Source organism: Mytilus californianus, unplaced genomic scaffold (assembly GCF_021869535.1).
Source record: "Mytilus californianus isolate M0D057914Y unplaced genomic scaffold, xbMytCali1.0.p SCAF_6, whole genome shotgun sequence".
Taxonomy (NCBI): domain Eukaryota; kingdom Metazoa; phylum Mollusca; class Bivalvia; order Mytilida; family Mytilidae; genus Mytilus; species Mytilus californianus.
In genome coordinates this window covers 58,183,374-58,197,767 of record NW_026262712.1, presented here as the reverse complement: position 1 = coordinate 58,197,767, position 14,394 = coordinate 58,183,374, and the positions used below count along the sequence as shown (strand labels likewise).

Here is a 14,394-nt window from a genome sequence, read left to right as displayed (position 1 = left end):
ATTCCACGATATAAACCAAACTTTGTCAATAAATTTGAAACTTATGAAACTTTTGACGTCATGCACTTTTCTTTCATCAGTAGTAATATGATATCAAGTTATTATCCGACATGTTTACCGATGCTAAATATTGCTTTATTATTGATTGTTTACGACCAGTGGCAAGTATTTCATGCATGTTCAAGACGACCGACTGAGTATTGATTTAAACTAAATAAATGTTGTTATATTTGCAGACAGAAACAAGACAGTTACAAGGATTGTGTATAAAATATGGAGCAAACGAAACAGAAATACAGTCATGTGCTCCCTTTGGTAAGGTTTTTATCCTATGTACGTTTCGTATCGTCTTGTTTTGTCTTGCTTAAGAGTGTAAAGGGGTGATTTTGTTTTCTTTCTAATAACAGTTTTTGTAACAGCCACTATGTTCCGTCAGTTACTTTGTTCCGGCGGAACTTTTCAACTAGTTATTTCGTTCCGATGGAACTTTCAAACTAGTTGTTTTATTCCGAGTGCAGTCGAAAAGTTCCGGAAAAAAGTAGCTAGTTGAAAAGTCCCGGAACAATGTAGCTAGTTGAATAATTCTGTCGGAACAGAACAACTAGTTACATCGTTCCGAATATACCATATTTCGTCCTTTTTGTAGAAAGAGGGGGAAGAATGAGTATCAGTATATATAAGAGCAAATCATTAATTTACAGGAATACCCAACGCACTGAAAGGGGTTTCTTTGGGGACAAATATGCAAAATTTAAGTTGTATTTCACACATAAAACGGAATAAGTTGCATTATCATGCAAATTTAGTATTCATAGTACCCTCAAGAGATGGAAGAATATCCCCCTCCTCATGTGGTTCTTTGCATCAATTCTTTGTGACTGGTTGATAAGTTCCGTTGGAACTTTTGGGCTAGTTTGTAAGTTCCGGTTTTGACTAATTTGGCAAAAAGGAACTTTCTAACTAGTTGATATGTTCCGTTGGAACTTTTCAACTAGTCACTTTGTTCCGGTGGAACTTTTAAACCAGAGGAAGAACAAAGTAACTAGTTAATAAGTTCCTCCGGAACTTTGCGGCTAGTTAGTTCTTTCCGCCCGGAACTTTCCAACGTCGGAACAAAAGAGAATTTACATTTTCATCCGTTCCGTTCCGTCCAAGTTCAGGAACTTCGTCAGTTCCAATAATTAATTGATTTATTTATTTTTTTCGAGATCATAACAAAGAATGCATATTTTTTGCTGAATATTTCTCTTAACTAGTCATGATTGTGTAAGTGAATTCACCTCAAATCTGTGTCAGATTTTTTCTGTCATTATCAAATCCACTTACTAATGTGTCACCATTAATATGAAAAAAACTAAATAAAACATATAAAAAACACAAAACAATTACAAGGTTTCAGCTGTTTTCTGTATAACAGTATGTAAGAAAATGTACAAATATGATATAATTTGACAGAAACAGTGTTGTTCTGACATGGCATTATGTATTACGGTAGTTAACCCATTTATTTAATAATTTAAGTACTCATGACGCCATTTACTTATATTAATCGGTAATGACCCTGTGGCCTGTTTAGCGATGTAGTCTTCGAATGCGCTTACCCTGCAAGCAACTGATACAGTCTATGCATATCATAACATTGTAAAACTTTTCGTACATGTCTTTTCGTGATAGTCCGTATACCAGCTTCATTGTTTTTGTACATGTATTGCCTAGTTCAGATATTACCTTCAGGATCATAAATGCCCTTTTTTACGTAGGTGGAGCGCAATTTATTTCTTGACTTTAAACATTCCAAGCAATTTTCAGTTAATATTAGTTCTGTCAATTCATTTACCAAAATATGTCCTTTCCGCTTTTCCATGGAATATACAGAGGTTTTTAATATAGAAAACACACGAACCTAAGGTAGTCGCACCGATATGCCAACAATCTTTAGTCTAATACCCAATTAGTCCAACAACTAGTAGTGCAACACCTAAATAGACCAAAAAAGGTAAGTATCGGGATAAGACAATCAGCAATCAAAGCCGGGCTCCAAAGTTATTGTGAAACTGCCTATTCTAGAGGTGGCGTGAATCAGATGTGGATACTAAAAAATTCCAAAGATCTTTTAGAGTACATACAATCTAAGACTCTCTCATCTTGCAATAGTATTAAAACATTTGACTTTTCTACACTTTACACAAGTATTCCCCATTCCAAACTAAAAGACAAATTGAAAGAGTTGGTATTACTTTGTTTCATTAAAAAGAATGGCGAACGTAGATACAAGTATCTTGACTTAGGGAGGGATAAATCCTACTTTGTAAAGAATCACTCTGATTCAAACAAAAAATTCTCTGAAACTGACATTATCAAGATGCTTGATTTCTTGATTGACAACATATTTGTTACGTTTGGAGGACGTGTTTTTCAACAGACTGTCGGAATTCCAATGGGAACCAATTGTGCCCCTCTTCTTGCCGACTTGTTTCTTTATTATTATGAGGCTGACTTCATACAGGAACTTCTTAGGGAGAAAGATAAGAAGTTAGCAATATCCTTTAACTCTACGTTCCGCTATAAAGATGATGTTCTCTCACTAAATAATACAAAATGTTGTGACTATGTTGAACGAATCTATCCCATCGAACTAGAGATAAAGGATACTACAGATACAGTTAAGTCTGCCTCATATCTTGACTTACATCTAGAAATTGACAATGAGGGTCGGTTGAAAACAAAACTTTACGACAAAAGAGATGATTTCAGCTTCCCAATTGTGAACTTTCCATTTCTATGTAGCAACATTCCAGCAGCGCCTGCATACGAAGTATTTATCTCCCAATTGATACGATATTCCCGGGCTTGTGTTTCCTATCATGATTTCCTTGATAGAGGATTGCTGCTCACAAGGAAGCTATTAAGCCAAGAGTTCCAAATGGTGAAGTTGAAATCATCCCTTCGTAAATTTTACGGACGCCATCACGAGTTGGTTGACCGTTATGGAATAACCGTTTCACAGATGATATCGGATATGTTCCTTATGTCATAACTACAATACCCTTCCCTTTTCACGAATGTGACTTACCGAATTAGACTATTTACCGGATTTGTAATAACATAAGCGACACGACGGGTGCCACATGTGGAGCAGGATCTGCTTACCCTTCCGGAGCACCTGAGATCACCCCCAGTTTTTGGTGGGGTTCTTGTTGCTTAGTCTTTAGTTTTCTATGTTGTGTCATCTGTACTATTATTTGTCTGTTTGTCTTTTTATTTTTGGCCATGGCGTTGTCAGTTTGTTTTCGATCTATGAGTTTGACTGTCCCTCTGGTATCTTTCGTCCCTCTTCAAAATGAATATAACATTGTATCAAGTTGGTGCACATGAAGCGTCATCTAGATTTACTTTCATTAGGAACGCTCAAAACTAAAGATTTCACAGCCTTGTAGATGTTATGTACACGTATTACATTTTGAAGTATTATAATACGCGAGATGATACCAAAAGGGTCGTTTTGCTTGAAGATGAGGATAAGAAAAACAGTTTCAAAACTGTGGGAACGAGTACCTACCTCTATTTCTTGTTACCTTGTTTCGTTGGCTATATATGAACACAGAGACCAGAAGTCAATGAAGTTTTTTTCGTTTGATTTTAAAATATTGCTGTAGATATTCAATTTTTAGGCACGTAATTTGCAATATAATTTGCAATATAATTGCAAACTCAAAGTGCTTCCAAACAATGAATACATCAAAGTTTCAAAATAGCCTTTTTACAATATCTACGGTAACATACGTCGATAGTAATGACCGATTGAATGTCTCATGTTGACCTTTTTATGTTTTATGGCAGTAAAAATCATGAGCAGTTGTCGTTAAACCTCTTTTTTAAACAATAAATGTCACATCAATATCGATCAGACGAGAGATTAAAGGTCATATCACCACAGATAGTCATATAATTCGACAGAAACTAGCGTCTTTCTTCATTCATTTTCATTTTAAGATAGGAAATTGAAGTAAAAAAAATGACGATAAAAGTGATACGATTTATTTGGAATAATTTGCTCACCAACTAGTCAGTTTGGAGGAATTTAATAAATACTTAATGACATTATTTCATATTTCGTAACATTAAATCAAATTGTAGTATTCATAAAGACGGCTCAAAATTGCAAGTGTGAGAAATTCTTGGCACTTATGAACCATTATTCCAAATAAATAGAATTAAAAGACAATTTCAATTTTGTCGAAACGAAATCTTTTTGTTGTCTTAGAGAAAAACAATAATGTTTTTGGTTGGGGAAGTTCATCGGTGATGTTGAACATATTGAATAACTATATCTGAGTTTTTGTTTAATACTAGTAAACAAAATAAATAAGAAGGTCCTTTATTATACACGCACGGCCCGATCAAAGGCGTGGTGCAAATTTGTCCTTTCCAGACATTGGTAAAGTAGTCTATTCAAAATATGCTCAGCATCTAAAACTGTAAAACGTCTGTACCACACCAGGCATCCCGATCAAAAATCCGCGGAGAGATCCGAATCCCGAGAAGCAATTACACTTTGTTTAGTGCAATTCGTAAGTAAAATCTGGAACCGATTCCGACGGAGGATTATGCTCCATGGGAATCGGTAATCCTCCATGAGAATCGGTAATCCTCCATGAGAATCGGTAATCCTCATGAGAATCGGTAATCCTCCGTGGGAATCGGATCCAGATTTAACTTACCCACCGTTTGTATATTTTTCTTGTAATTTCTCCTCGGGATTCGGATCAATCCGCAGATTTCAGATACCGGTGTATGTACAATATCTCAGTCCTTTCGCTAATGGTTGACATATATATGGCCCAATGATCCACTCATCATTGCATCACATGCATGTAAGCATCTGATGCAACTTTTCCTGCACTCTATTTAACTGTGTAATGCTAACTTCTTCGCCACTTTTCTTTATAAACGATTACATGTGACCGTCTTCATAATAATCATTTTTTAAATGAGTGAACACTTTGATTGCATAGACATAACTTATCCGCTACACACTTAGATACATTCATTTTTCACGGCTAAATTTTCACTTTTGATCTTCTATTTTTACGATTTCAATACATGTACATATGATTTTATTTACTTGTGCTTTTGGGATATTTTAAAAACAATAATTATAGCAAATGTGTAACGGTTGTTTATGCCCCACCTACGATAGTAGAGGGGCATATTGTTTTTCGGTCTGTGTCTGTTCGTTTGTCCGTCCGTCCGTTCGTCCGTATGTCCCGCTTCAGGTTAAAGTGTTTGGTCAAGGAAGTTTTTGATGAAGTTGAAGTCCAATCAACTTGAAACTTAGTACACATGTTCCCTATGATAATTATAATCTTTCTAATTTCAATGCCAAATTAGAGTTTTGACCCCCAATTTCACGGTCCACTGAACATAGAAAATGATAGTGCGAGTGGGGCATCCGTATACTATGGACACGTTCTTGTTTCTACATAATTTAAGTTAAGAATTCCGTTTTTAAACGTGGACTAAAAGCTCCCTTCCCAAGTTTTATGAACGATTTGCCAGAGAACACGTACGCGTATAAACAGAATGATTCGCGGTAAAGTTTGTACCTAAACAAGATACAAACAGATTTATGTATCTCTTGCATTAATGAAACCTCAATTGGAGTTCAAAATAGACAATTTTGATTATATTTTTTATTAATTTCATCATTCTCAAGTTTAATGAACGATATGACAGAGAACACGCACATGTATGAATCAAAATGATTCTGGATTAAGTAATTACAAACAGATCTGTTCATTTATTTTATTGATAAAACCTCAAATGTAGTTCAACATAGATAGTTTGATTATATTTTTATTATTTTTTCGTTATGTTTGACAGCAAAAAAACATTGTCATCAAATGATACGTACATGTACGAAAAAAAATAACCAAGATTAAGTTTGTACTCATATAAGATACAAACAGGTCTATTCATTTCTTTCAGTAATGAAACCTCAACTCTAGTTCAAAAATAGACATTTTTATTATAGTTTTATTAATTTGTATTGAAGTTTGACAGCAGAAAAATACTGTCAAAAAATTCCATCTATATTTGATGTGTCATGATATCCTGTTTACATCTACGTAATTACTATATGAAATGTCATAATTAAAACAAACTAGAATTTGGACAACTAATATATATGCCTCACTTGTATATTTTTGCTATAAATCAATAATGATCACTTTATAGATATTTTCAAAAAACGAGGTAAAAGCTTACAAATATACAGAATTCCGAAACACAGGCACTTGCCTCTGAAAAAAATACGTATATACTTTGATATAAAGTATATATATACTAGGTAACTTTTTTTTCAGAGACAAGTGCATGTGTTCGAAAGCCTGAATTTGCCATAATATCAAATGCTAATTTATTACAAGTTATTCGTATTTCAAGCACGTATGACTGGTTCGCTGCATGCTAGGGAGAACAATGTTCAAACGTAGATATAAATTGCTTGTCACTTCAATTAACAACTGTTTCAAACTTTGAAATGGGGTTTGGTTAGAAATATGTTAAAAGCTAGAAATTTTTAAAAGTTCATGATTTAATAAAAATATATTACATGAAAAAAATGTATCAAATAGTAGTTAAAGGTCAAACGAGTTGTTTTGGAAATGACCTTCTAGACAGGCCTGTAACCACGACATGAACCGTGCATTATGAGAAACAGAGCGAAAGAAAATATCAAAGCAATTCAAGAGGTTTTATTTAATATAAATAAGAAGATGTGGTTTGTTTACTCTTTCAACAAGACCCAAACAGTCAAATGACTGACACTATTTAAAACAAAATTGCAATTATATATATAATAAGTTCTAAGTTATAAGTTTTAATAATAAAATTAAAAATAGAAAAACAACACTGTATATTTTCTCTTTTCGGGATCTTGCTGTACGTGTGTAACCACAACATGTAATTGTATACACATATAAGGATTCGTTACTTTAAACATTTAACTGATGTTTTAATGACCTCGAGTTCGCATGGAATCTGCATCTGCTATTTTTCCGAACAAAGCAAACTTGTTAAATTCTACCTTGAAAATAAGTGGGAAGAATGTATAAAAACATGAAAACAGTCAGAAACTGCAGAAAGAAGGAACAGTTTGTTTACCACTCAAGTTACTTGGATGCAAAAGTTCATCATTAAATTCGACCAATTCAAATGGTATTTGGTAAAAGGAACACGTTTTGTACGTTCGGATAGGTAAAGACGTAACCAAGGAGGACGCTGAAACTGTTCAACCTAAAATTGAATTTTTGATCAAGTACATTGCCTTTATAAAGCTTTAAAATCTTGACATGTCTTCTTTCAAAAGTTTATAGTAATAAATGTGGTACAAGTTACTAAAGTTATTATCAAACAATTAATCGTATCGTCCATTTTTTTTTTTCACGCAGGAAAAAAAAGAAAAATCAGCTCTGTTTTCTCAGCAATGAACAGTTTTGCATCACTTGCTATGATTGGAGCAGTATCGAGTCTACCTGATTTGCATGTGGCACGCGAGAGTTCTGACGAAGAGGACGAAGACCTTGGATTAGATAATTCAGAGTTGGAAAAGAAAGCGGACCATATTCTACGTTCAGTTTCAGTCGATAGTGGAATGTCGACTGCTATTAATTCTCCAGTAACACTGTCTTTATCCCCTGACCCTATGGACAATACATCAAACGGAATTGTGTTTAATTTTGACGAAGCCATCACCACTAAGCAGTTAAAGACGGTGGGTACAAATAGTGTATTCTAACGTCATAAAGCAAACACAAAAACATTTACATTTAATATATTATAAGTCAACACATACCAGTTTAATGCTATATGTGTAGAAGAACGCGAGTGTCTGACATTGTATTTTAGAGAGCCAGTAGTAGTACCTGCATAAAAAGAGTAGAGTACAACTGCCATGTAAAATGAGACTTTTTTGAAGAAAATATTCGATATTTTGAAGAATTATTGCATATCAACGTTCCATATTTGTTGAATACATTGCATTAGGAAAACATATTAATAAAAATTTTTATCAAGTTATAGGCATTCAAAGAATTCCCCGAAAAGTGTCACCTACTGGGATTGTCTTTAGGTTACATCGTTGCAATTTAATTTTTTTGAAAGGGACGAATTTAGAAATCGGCTATATCAAGGTTGTTACTGTAGGCAAAAACATTCTAAATTGCCAGACACACCTGGAAACCTAAAAAATTATATTGTATAAATAAATTAACTTAAAATTTAATTGTCAAGTCTGAAAATCAACACTCTTCATAGTTCGAAAACAAAGATGTAAACTATATCAGTATTCTTAGGACAACTTTTCTGTATGTACAATGTGAAAGAGCATTTATTTCATTTAAAAGAACTCATTGTTGTCTGGTTCGTTTGAATAATTATCACATGGTTAATTAGTGACTTTAACGTTCGATTTTTGGAACTTCTTTTAATTTGTCTCTTCAAACTTGTCAATATATGTCACGTGCCGGGCCTCGTTTTAGTATCAGGTCAATCATAAATGTGTCATTGTTTTATTTCTTTATTGTGTAACTAGTACGACTATTGAGATAACTTCCCCAAGGTCATTAGATTTTGACCTTGCAATTGGGTCAAGCACGTGTCAGAGTCCTGATATTTTACGTTTTAAATAAACGATTTTGTATTATAAATCATTACATTATTAAATATGTAATACACTTTTGTAGAAGTTAATCTCGACCGCTGGCGAATCATGATAAGTTCTATACTTAAAATCTCAGTATTAAAAAAGAAATGTCATTATTCTTTTTATCAGCAATTTGTATTAATAATATGGTATTTCTTTTTGTTCAGAATATGAAATAAAATGAAAAAAGTTAGTAAAACTATTTTTACGCGTACAACACGTTATGAAATTGTACGGTTGTATGGATGTAGTCGCGTTTGTTTCATTGATAAATTCACGTGGCTGGACATGAACGCGCGACGTTGCTGCATTGACACGTGTAGTCATTGCCTAATATTTTCGAGTACCAAGTCCTGACAATGATCTTGAAACATATTAGACAGTAAGATCAAAGGAAAAATGTACAAATTGCTGATTAAACTGCATATCAACGTTCCAGATTTGTTAAATACATTGCACTAGGAAAACATATTATATTAAAATGATTAGCAAATTATAGTCATTCAGCAAGTTTTCCGACAAATATCACCTACTGGAGTTTTTATCAATGCAATTTATTTTTTTTTAAAGGTCCGAATGTAGAAATTGGTTATATCAAGGTTGTTATTGTGCACAAAAACATTTTTGATTTCCAGACAACAATTGGAAACTTCAAAAACTATATGGAATAAATAAATCAATTAAAACTGTAATTGTCAAGCCTGAAAATCAACAGTCTTCTTAGTTCGAAAACAAAGTTGTAAAGACGATCAGTATTCTTAGGACACAATTCTGTATGTTCAACATGAAAGAGCCTTTATTTTGTCTAAAGGAACGTATTATTTTCTGGTTCGCTTAAATAATTAACACGTGATAAATTGGTGACTTTTACGTTCGATTTTTGGAACTTCGTGTTATATTATAAATTTGGTTCGTCAAACTTGTCACTATATATCGCATGCCGGGCCTCGTTTTAGTATCAGGTCAATTATAAATATGTCATTTTTTATTTCTTTATTTTGTAACTAGTATGAGATAAATTCCTCAAGGTCATAAGAATTTGACATTGCAATTGGGTTTGCTTAAATAATTTACACATGGTTAATTAGTGACTTTTACGTTCGATTTTTGTAACTTCGTTTTATATATTTTGTTTCGTCAAACTTGTCTATATCTGTCACATGCTCGATGTTATTAGATTTTGACATTGCAATTGGGTCAAGCACGTGTCAGTTAATGTTTATAGAATGAAACGTGTCCTGATATTTTACGTTTTAAATAAACGATTTTGCATCATGAAACATTACAACATTAAATGCGTAATATAACAAGAAGATGTGGTGTGATTGTCATTGAGACAAGTATCCACCAAATTTCAAAGTGGATGTAAGCAATTATAGGCAACCGTACAGCTTTCAACAATGAGAAGAAAAAAAACCATACCGTTTAGTCGGCTAAAAAAGGCCCCGACATGAAAAAATTTCAAACTAGAAAACTAACGGCCTAATTTATAACAAAACAATTAGTATGTACATTTATAGTAGTAAATCTTCGACCGTTGGCGAATCATGATCAAACAAACATTCATATCAACTAGACTAAGATTTCTTTAAAAGGCAAGCGATGTTTTACCTAACTAGCAAATTTTGAACCTCTTTATGGGCGGCCCTTCTCAATATTGTGATTCTCTCACACTTATTTTCTGCCAGTAAAATCTAACGTTCGTTTCATTTTTCAATTTTCATGCAAATTGAAAATTGTTACAAAAACCTGTTTGTTCCTGCACATTTATCGTTGTCAACGTGAAAAAATGAATGTGGACGACAACTAAACAGGCAAACTTTGCCAGTCAAATACACCATCGAATAATTATTACTTAGAAATTTGACATACAATTTCTATAGACTTTGACGGAAAAGTAACTAATCCTTCTGCAAAAGACTTCTTGGGTTGATCTCTCATTGGTGTATTGATCCCCCCAATTCTCAATTACAAATGTAGTACAAAGCCTTGAAATATCCTTAGGGAAATCAACAAAGACAGGGCTACAATGTGAAGTATTTAATGACGATCGAATGCCACGCATAGCCGATAATCTTGCATAATTTCAAGTAGTTCTATAGAAAGAGACAGAAAATATACAGATTTATAGAACAGATGTAGCTACGTATTTACATTGTATCATAGATCAAATTTATTTGTTCTGTGTATGTTCACGGGTGTTAATATGTCTTTTGATTGAGTTAAGCCATTTCAGTTGATATTTTATGGTGAGTCTTTCTATGTTGTGATGTTACACTATTGTTTTAGATGAGGGTGAAGGTTTGGTACCATTAAAACGTTTAAATCCGCTGCAATTGTTTGCACCTGTCCTAAGTCAGGAATCTGATGTTCAGTAGTTGTCGTTTGTTGATGTGGTTCATAAGTGTTTCTCGTTTCTCTTTTTTATATAGATTAGACCGTTGTTTTTTCCCGTTTGAGTGGTTTTACACAAGTAATTTTTGGGGCCCTTTATAGGTTGCTGTTCGGTGTGAGCCTAGGCTTCGTGTTGAACCCCGTACTTTGACCTATAATTGTTTACTTTTATAAATTTTGACTTGGATGGAGAGTTGTCTCATTGGCACTCATACCACATCTTTTTCTATCTACATAATATATTATCTTTCTGTTCTATAAATACACATCTATATATCTATGAATACAGAATATATTGTAATGAATAATACAGAATACAGTCTGTTTTTTTGAGATATCCATTTGACGTGACTCTGTACTTATGTATCCCGTCATACTTTGAACGACATTATTATTTTATTTATTAATATTACTTTTACTGTTAAGTCTGTTTTTTGCGATATCCATTTGACGTGACTCTGTACTTATGTATCCCGTCATACTTTGAACGACAAAATTATTTTATGTCTACCTGTTTGAATTTCAAACGCGCGATTTTACGCCAGTACTTAAAACCTTCCATCCTTTATGGGTGGATTTTACATAGATAAATAAAATCGTATAATAAAAAAACAAAATGAGGATGTTAAATTTGATGTATGCCTTTTTGTGCTTCTTCGTTACATTTGTTTGTTTTTATAGTGACTAAGATGATTACACAATGTTGACTGCTGTACCCCTATTTTTAACATTTTTACCTATTGTGTCTGTTTGTTTTGTTCACGCATCGTTGTCAATATAAAGGAATTTGATGCGACTGTCATACAAGTGAGAGGTTTAGCTAGCTGTATAACCAGGTTCAATTCACCATTTTCTACATAAGAAAATGCCTGTACCAAGTCAGGAATATGACAGTTGTTATCCATTCGTTTGATGTGTTTCATGTTTCAGCTTTTGATTTTGCCATTTGATTAGGGACTTTCCTTTTTGAATTTTCCTCGGAGTTCAGTATTTTTGTGATTTTACTTTTTTCTACCAGACCACTTCGTAGATTAAGATATGTATCCACTCATGAGTGTTTAATAAAAAGGGCGGAAAATACCAAAAGGATATTCAAACTGAAAAGTCTAAGACAAACTGGTAACGTCATGTCAAAAAAGAAAAGCTACAAAAAGAAAACGACAGTTTATAGAACACAACAAAGAGACGCACGAACAGCACCAAATCCCGGGGTGATCTCAAATGCTCTAGAAGTTAAGCATGTTCTGCTTCCGATGTGACACCCGTCGTGTTACTCCTATAAAGTATGTTGATAAATTATAGCAAGTGATTAAGCATCATGCATTAAAATGACAACAACGGCTTGGGGTAAAGAAGTTAAATGTGTTTCCTTAATGATTAAAAGAAAAATGCTGACTGCAATGTTCTGAATAGATATGGAATGAAATTTAACGCGACAAATGACATCAACGTGTGCTACTTGTATCCATTTTTTAAAAACTGGGCATAACTGCTTTATTTGCACTCATAATAATCAAAGACATATAATTATACCTTTTGTTTTTTGCAGGGGATTCACACGAAGCTGTAAATGTACAAAGTACATGTTTATGTTTATTTCCTCGCTCGACGGCTGAAACCCGGCGAAAAATATAAGAAGATATTCGTTTCACTATTTGTTGACAGTTCGAACTTATAATTATATACATTGAAGAAAATCCCTAACATAATTGTAATTGTTAGAATCATTTATATATGTATTGAATATTTGATGTTTGTGTAGGATTTTACAAGTGCATGATGTATATATATATGTACAAGGAAATGACTGAAACAACTCCAGTTCAGTAGTACTCATATGAAAAATTATAACCAGCAAATTCCATAACGATAACTTATTACAACAACTGTTGATAATTAAATGCCTCGTAAATCATCAAATAAAACAAAAGCTTTGTTTTAAGTTTGAAGACAACGATGATATCATCATGTACGTATTTGTTTCCGTTTGTTTTTAGACGATGCTGTTAACTTTAAGACAACTTGAAATTGCTCAACGCTTCGACGAAAACCTAATTGCCTTGTCCTACTTGAATGTTTTCTGCACGTGCCACTTTATGCAGTATCATTAATTTTTTTACTATTATAGCTTTTTATATTTACCACTTTTCAAGCATTTTTTAATAGTTATTGTAAGTTACTAGTGATCATATAAAACGATCCTGGATTGTTTAAGGTGTTTTCCGACAGTTTGTCAAAATACTCATCTTTGTGCTTAATTGTGTCTAAATTAAACTATAAACAACAACGCATTTTCCTCTGAATATTTTTGTTTGCCCTTGACATCATAAACGTCTACACCGTACTGATTAGCCACACCTATACTCAACCATTAGACGCCACACAAAGTCTGTAAAAGCCCAGAACTAATATATCCCAATGTGTTTTGTCGTTATTGTGGGTGTTTGGAATAAAAACGTCAATTTTAGCTCACTTTCATTGATAATTTAGCTTGCTTTGAACAATTGACCGGTTTGGTATTTCCACTACAGTCCAGTGTTTTTTTTTCAAAAACAAGAGTTATCGTCCGTTATATGTTACTGTCCTCCACCAGATGTTTTTCCAGTGTTATGCAATATTATAAGGTATACCCAAGCATCTTTGTCAAGCAACTGGCTTTGCATCGTCCTTTTGAATTATGTCTTTTTTAAAATAAAATAACATTCATAGCTTAAATTAATGAAAAAACAAAACCAAAACATAATATCAGTAAAAAAAAAGTAGTTAAATTTTACTGTAATATTTTTTTTTTTTTTTTTGGGGGGGGGGGGGGGGATGTTATTGTTAATAAATTTATAAATTTGAGTTCATTGAAGAATCTGTTGTTTTCTTTTGCTTTTCAAATCTTTCAATTCGACAAATGAAGCTTTAAAAACACACATGATGATCTAAAAATATAAATGCTATATTAATAACAGGTAAACTTTTATGTTTTCTTTATTTATATCTGAGTTAGACGATAAAAAGATCACCATGTATCTGTATATCTTATTCATTTCAAACTATTAGTCCTGGACGTACCAAATGAAGAATAATCTGGTCAAAACTACTTTAAAGGCAGCACGTTTGGTATATATCCATATTTAACTATATTTCCATAATGTGTCCATAAGGTGTTCATAAAGCAAACGTTTATTGTAAATGAAGTACAAAAAACTAACATACTGAATAAACAAACAATACTCATAAGAAAAATTAATGCATGTATAAACAATGTAGAAAATCGGTGTTCTTATACCTGCTAGTTGTGGGGATAA

The 14,394-nt window shown here is 33.0% G+C and overlaps 1 protein-coding gene across 1 annotated transcript in view; it reads left to right on the top strand.

The window, feature by feature from the left end:
- The window catches only part of LOC127706558 (uncharacterized), a 30,317-nt gene extending 16,780 nt beyond the window's left edge, over positions 1-13,537 (top strand). The window contains exons 6-8 of the mRNA XM_052211213.1: positions 237-315; positions 7,452-7,774; positions 12,648-13,537. Of these exons, the coding sequence (XP_052067173.1) occupies positions 237-315; positions 7,452-7,774; positions 12,648-12,668 (423 nt within the window). The 3' untranslated portion in view covers positions 12,669-13,537. The remainder of the gene's footprint in view (positions 1-236; positions 316-7,451; positions 7,775-12,647) is intronic.
- The last annotated feature ends 857 nt before the right edge of the window (positions 13,538-14,394 follow it).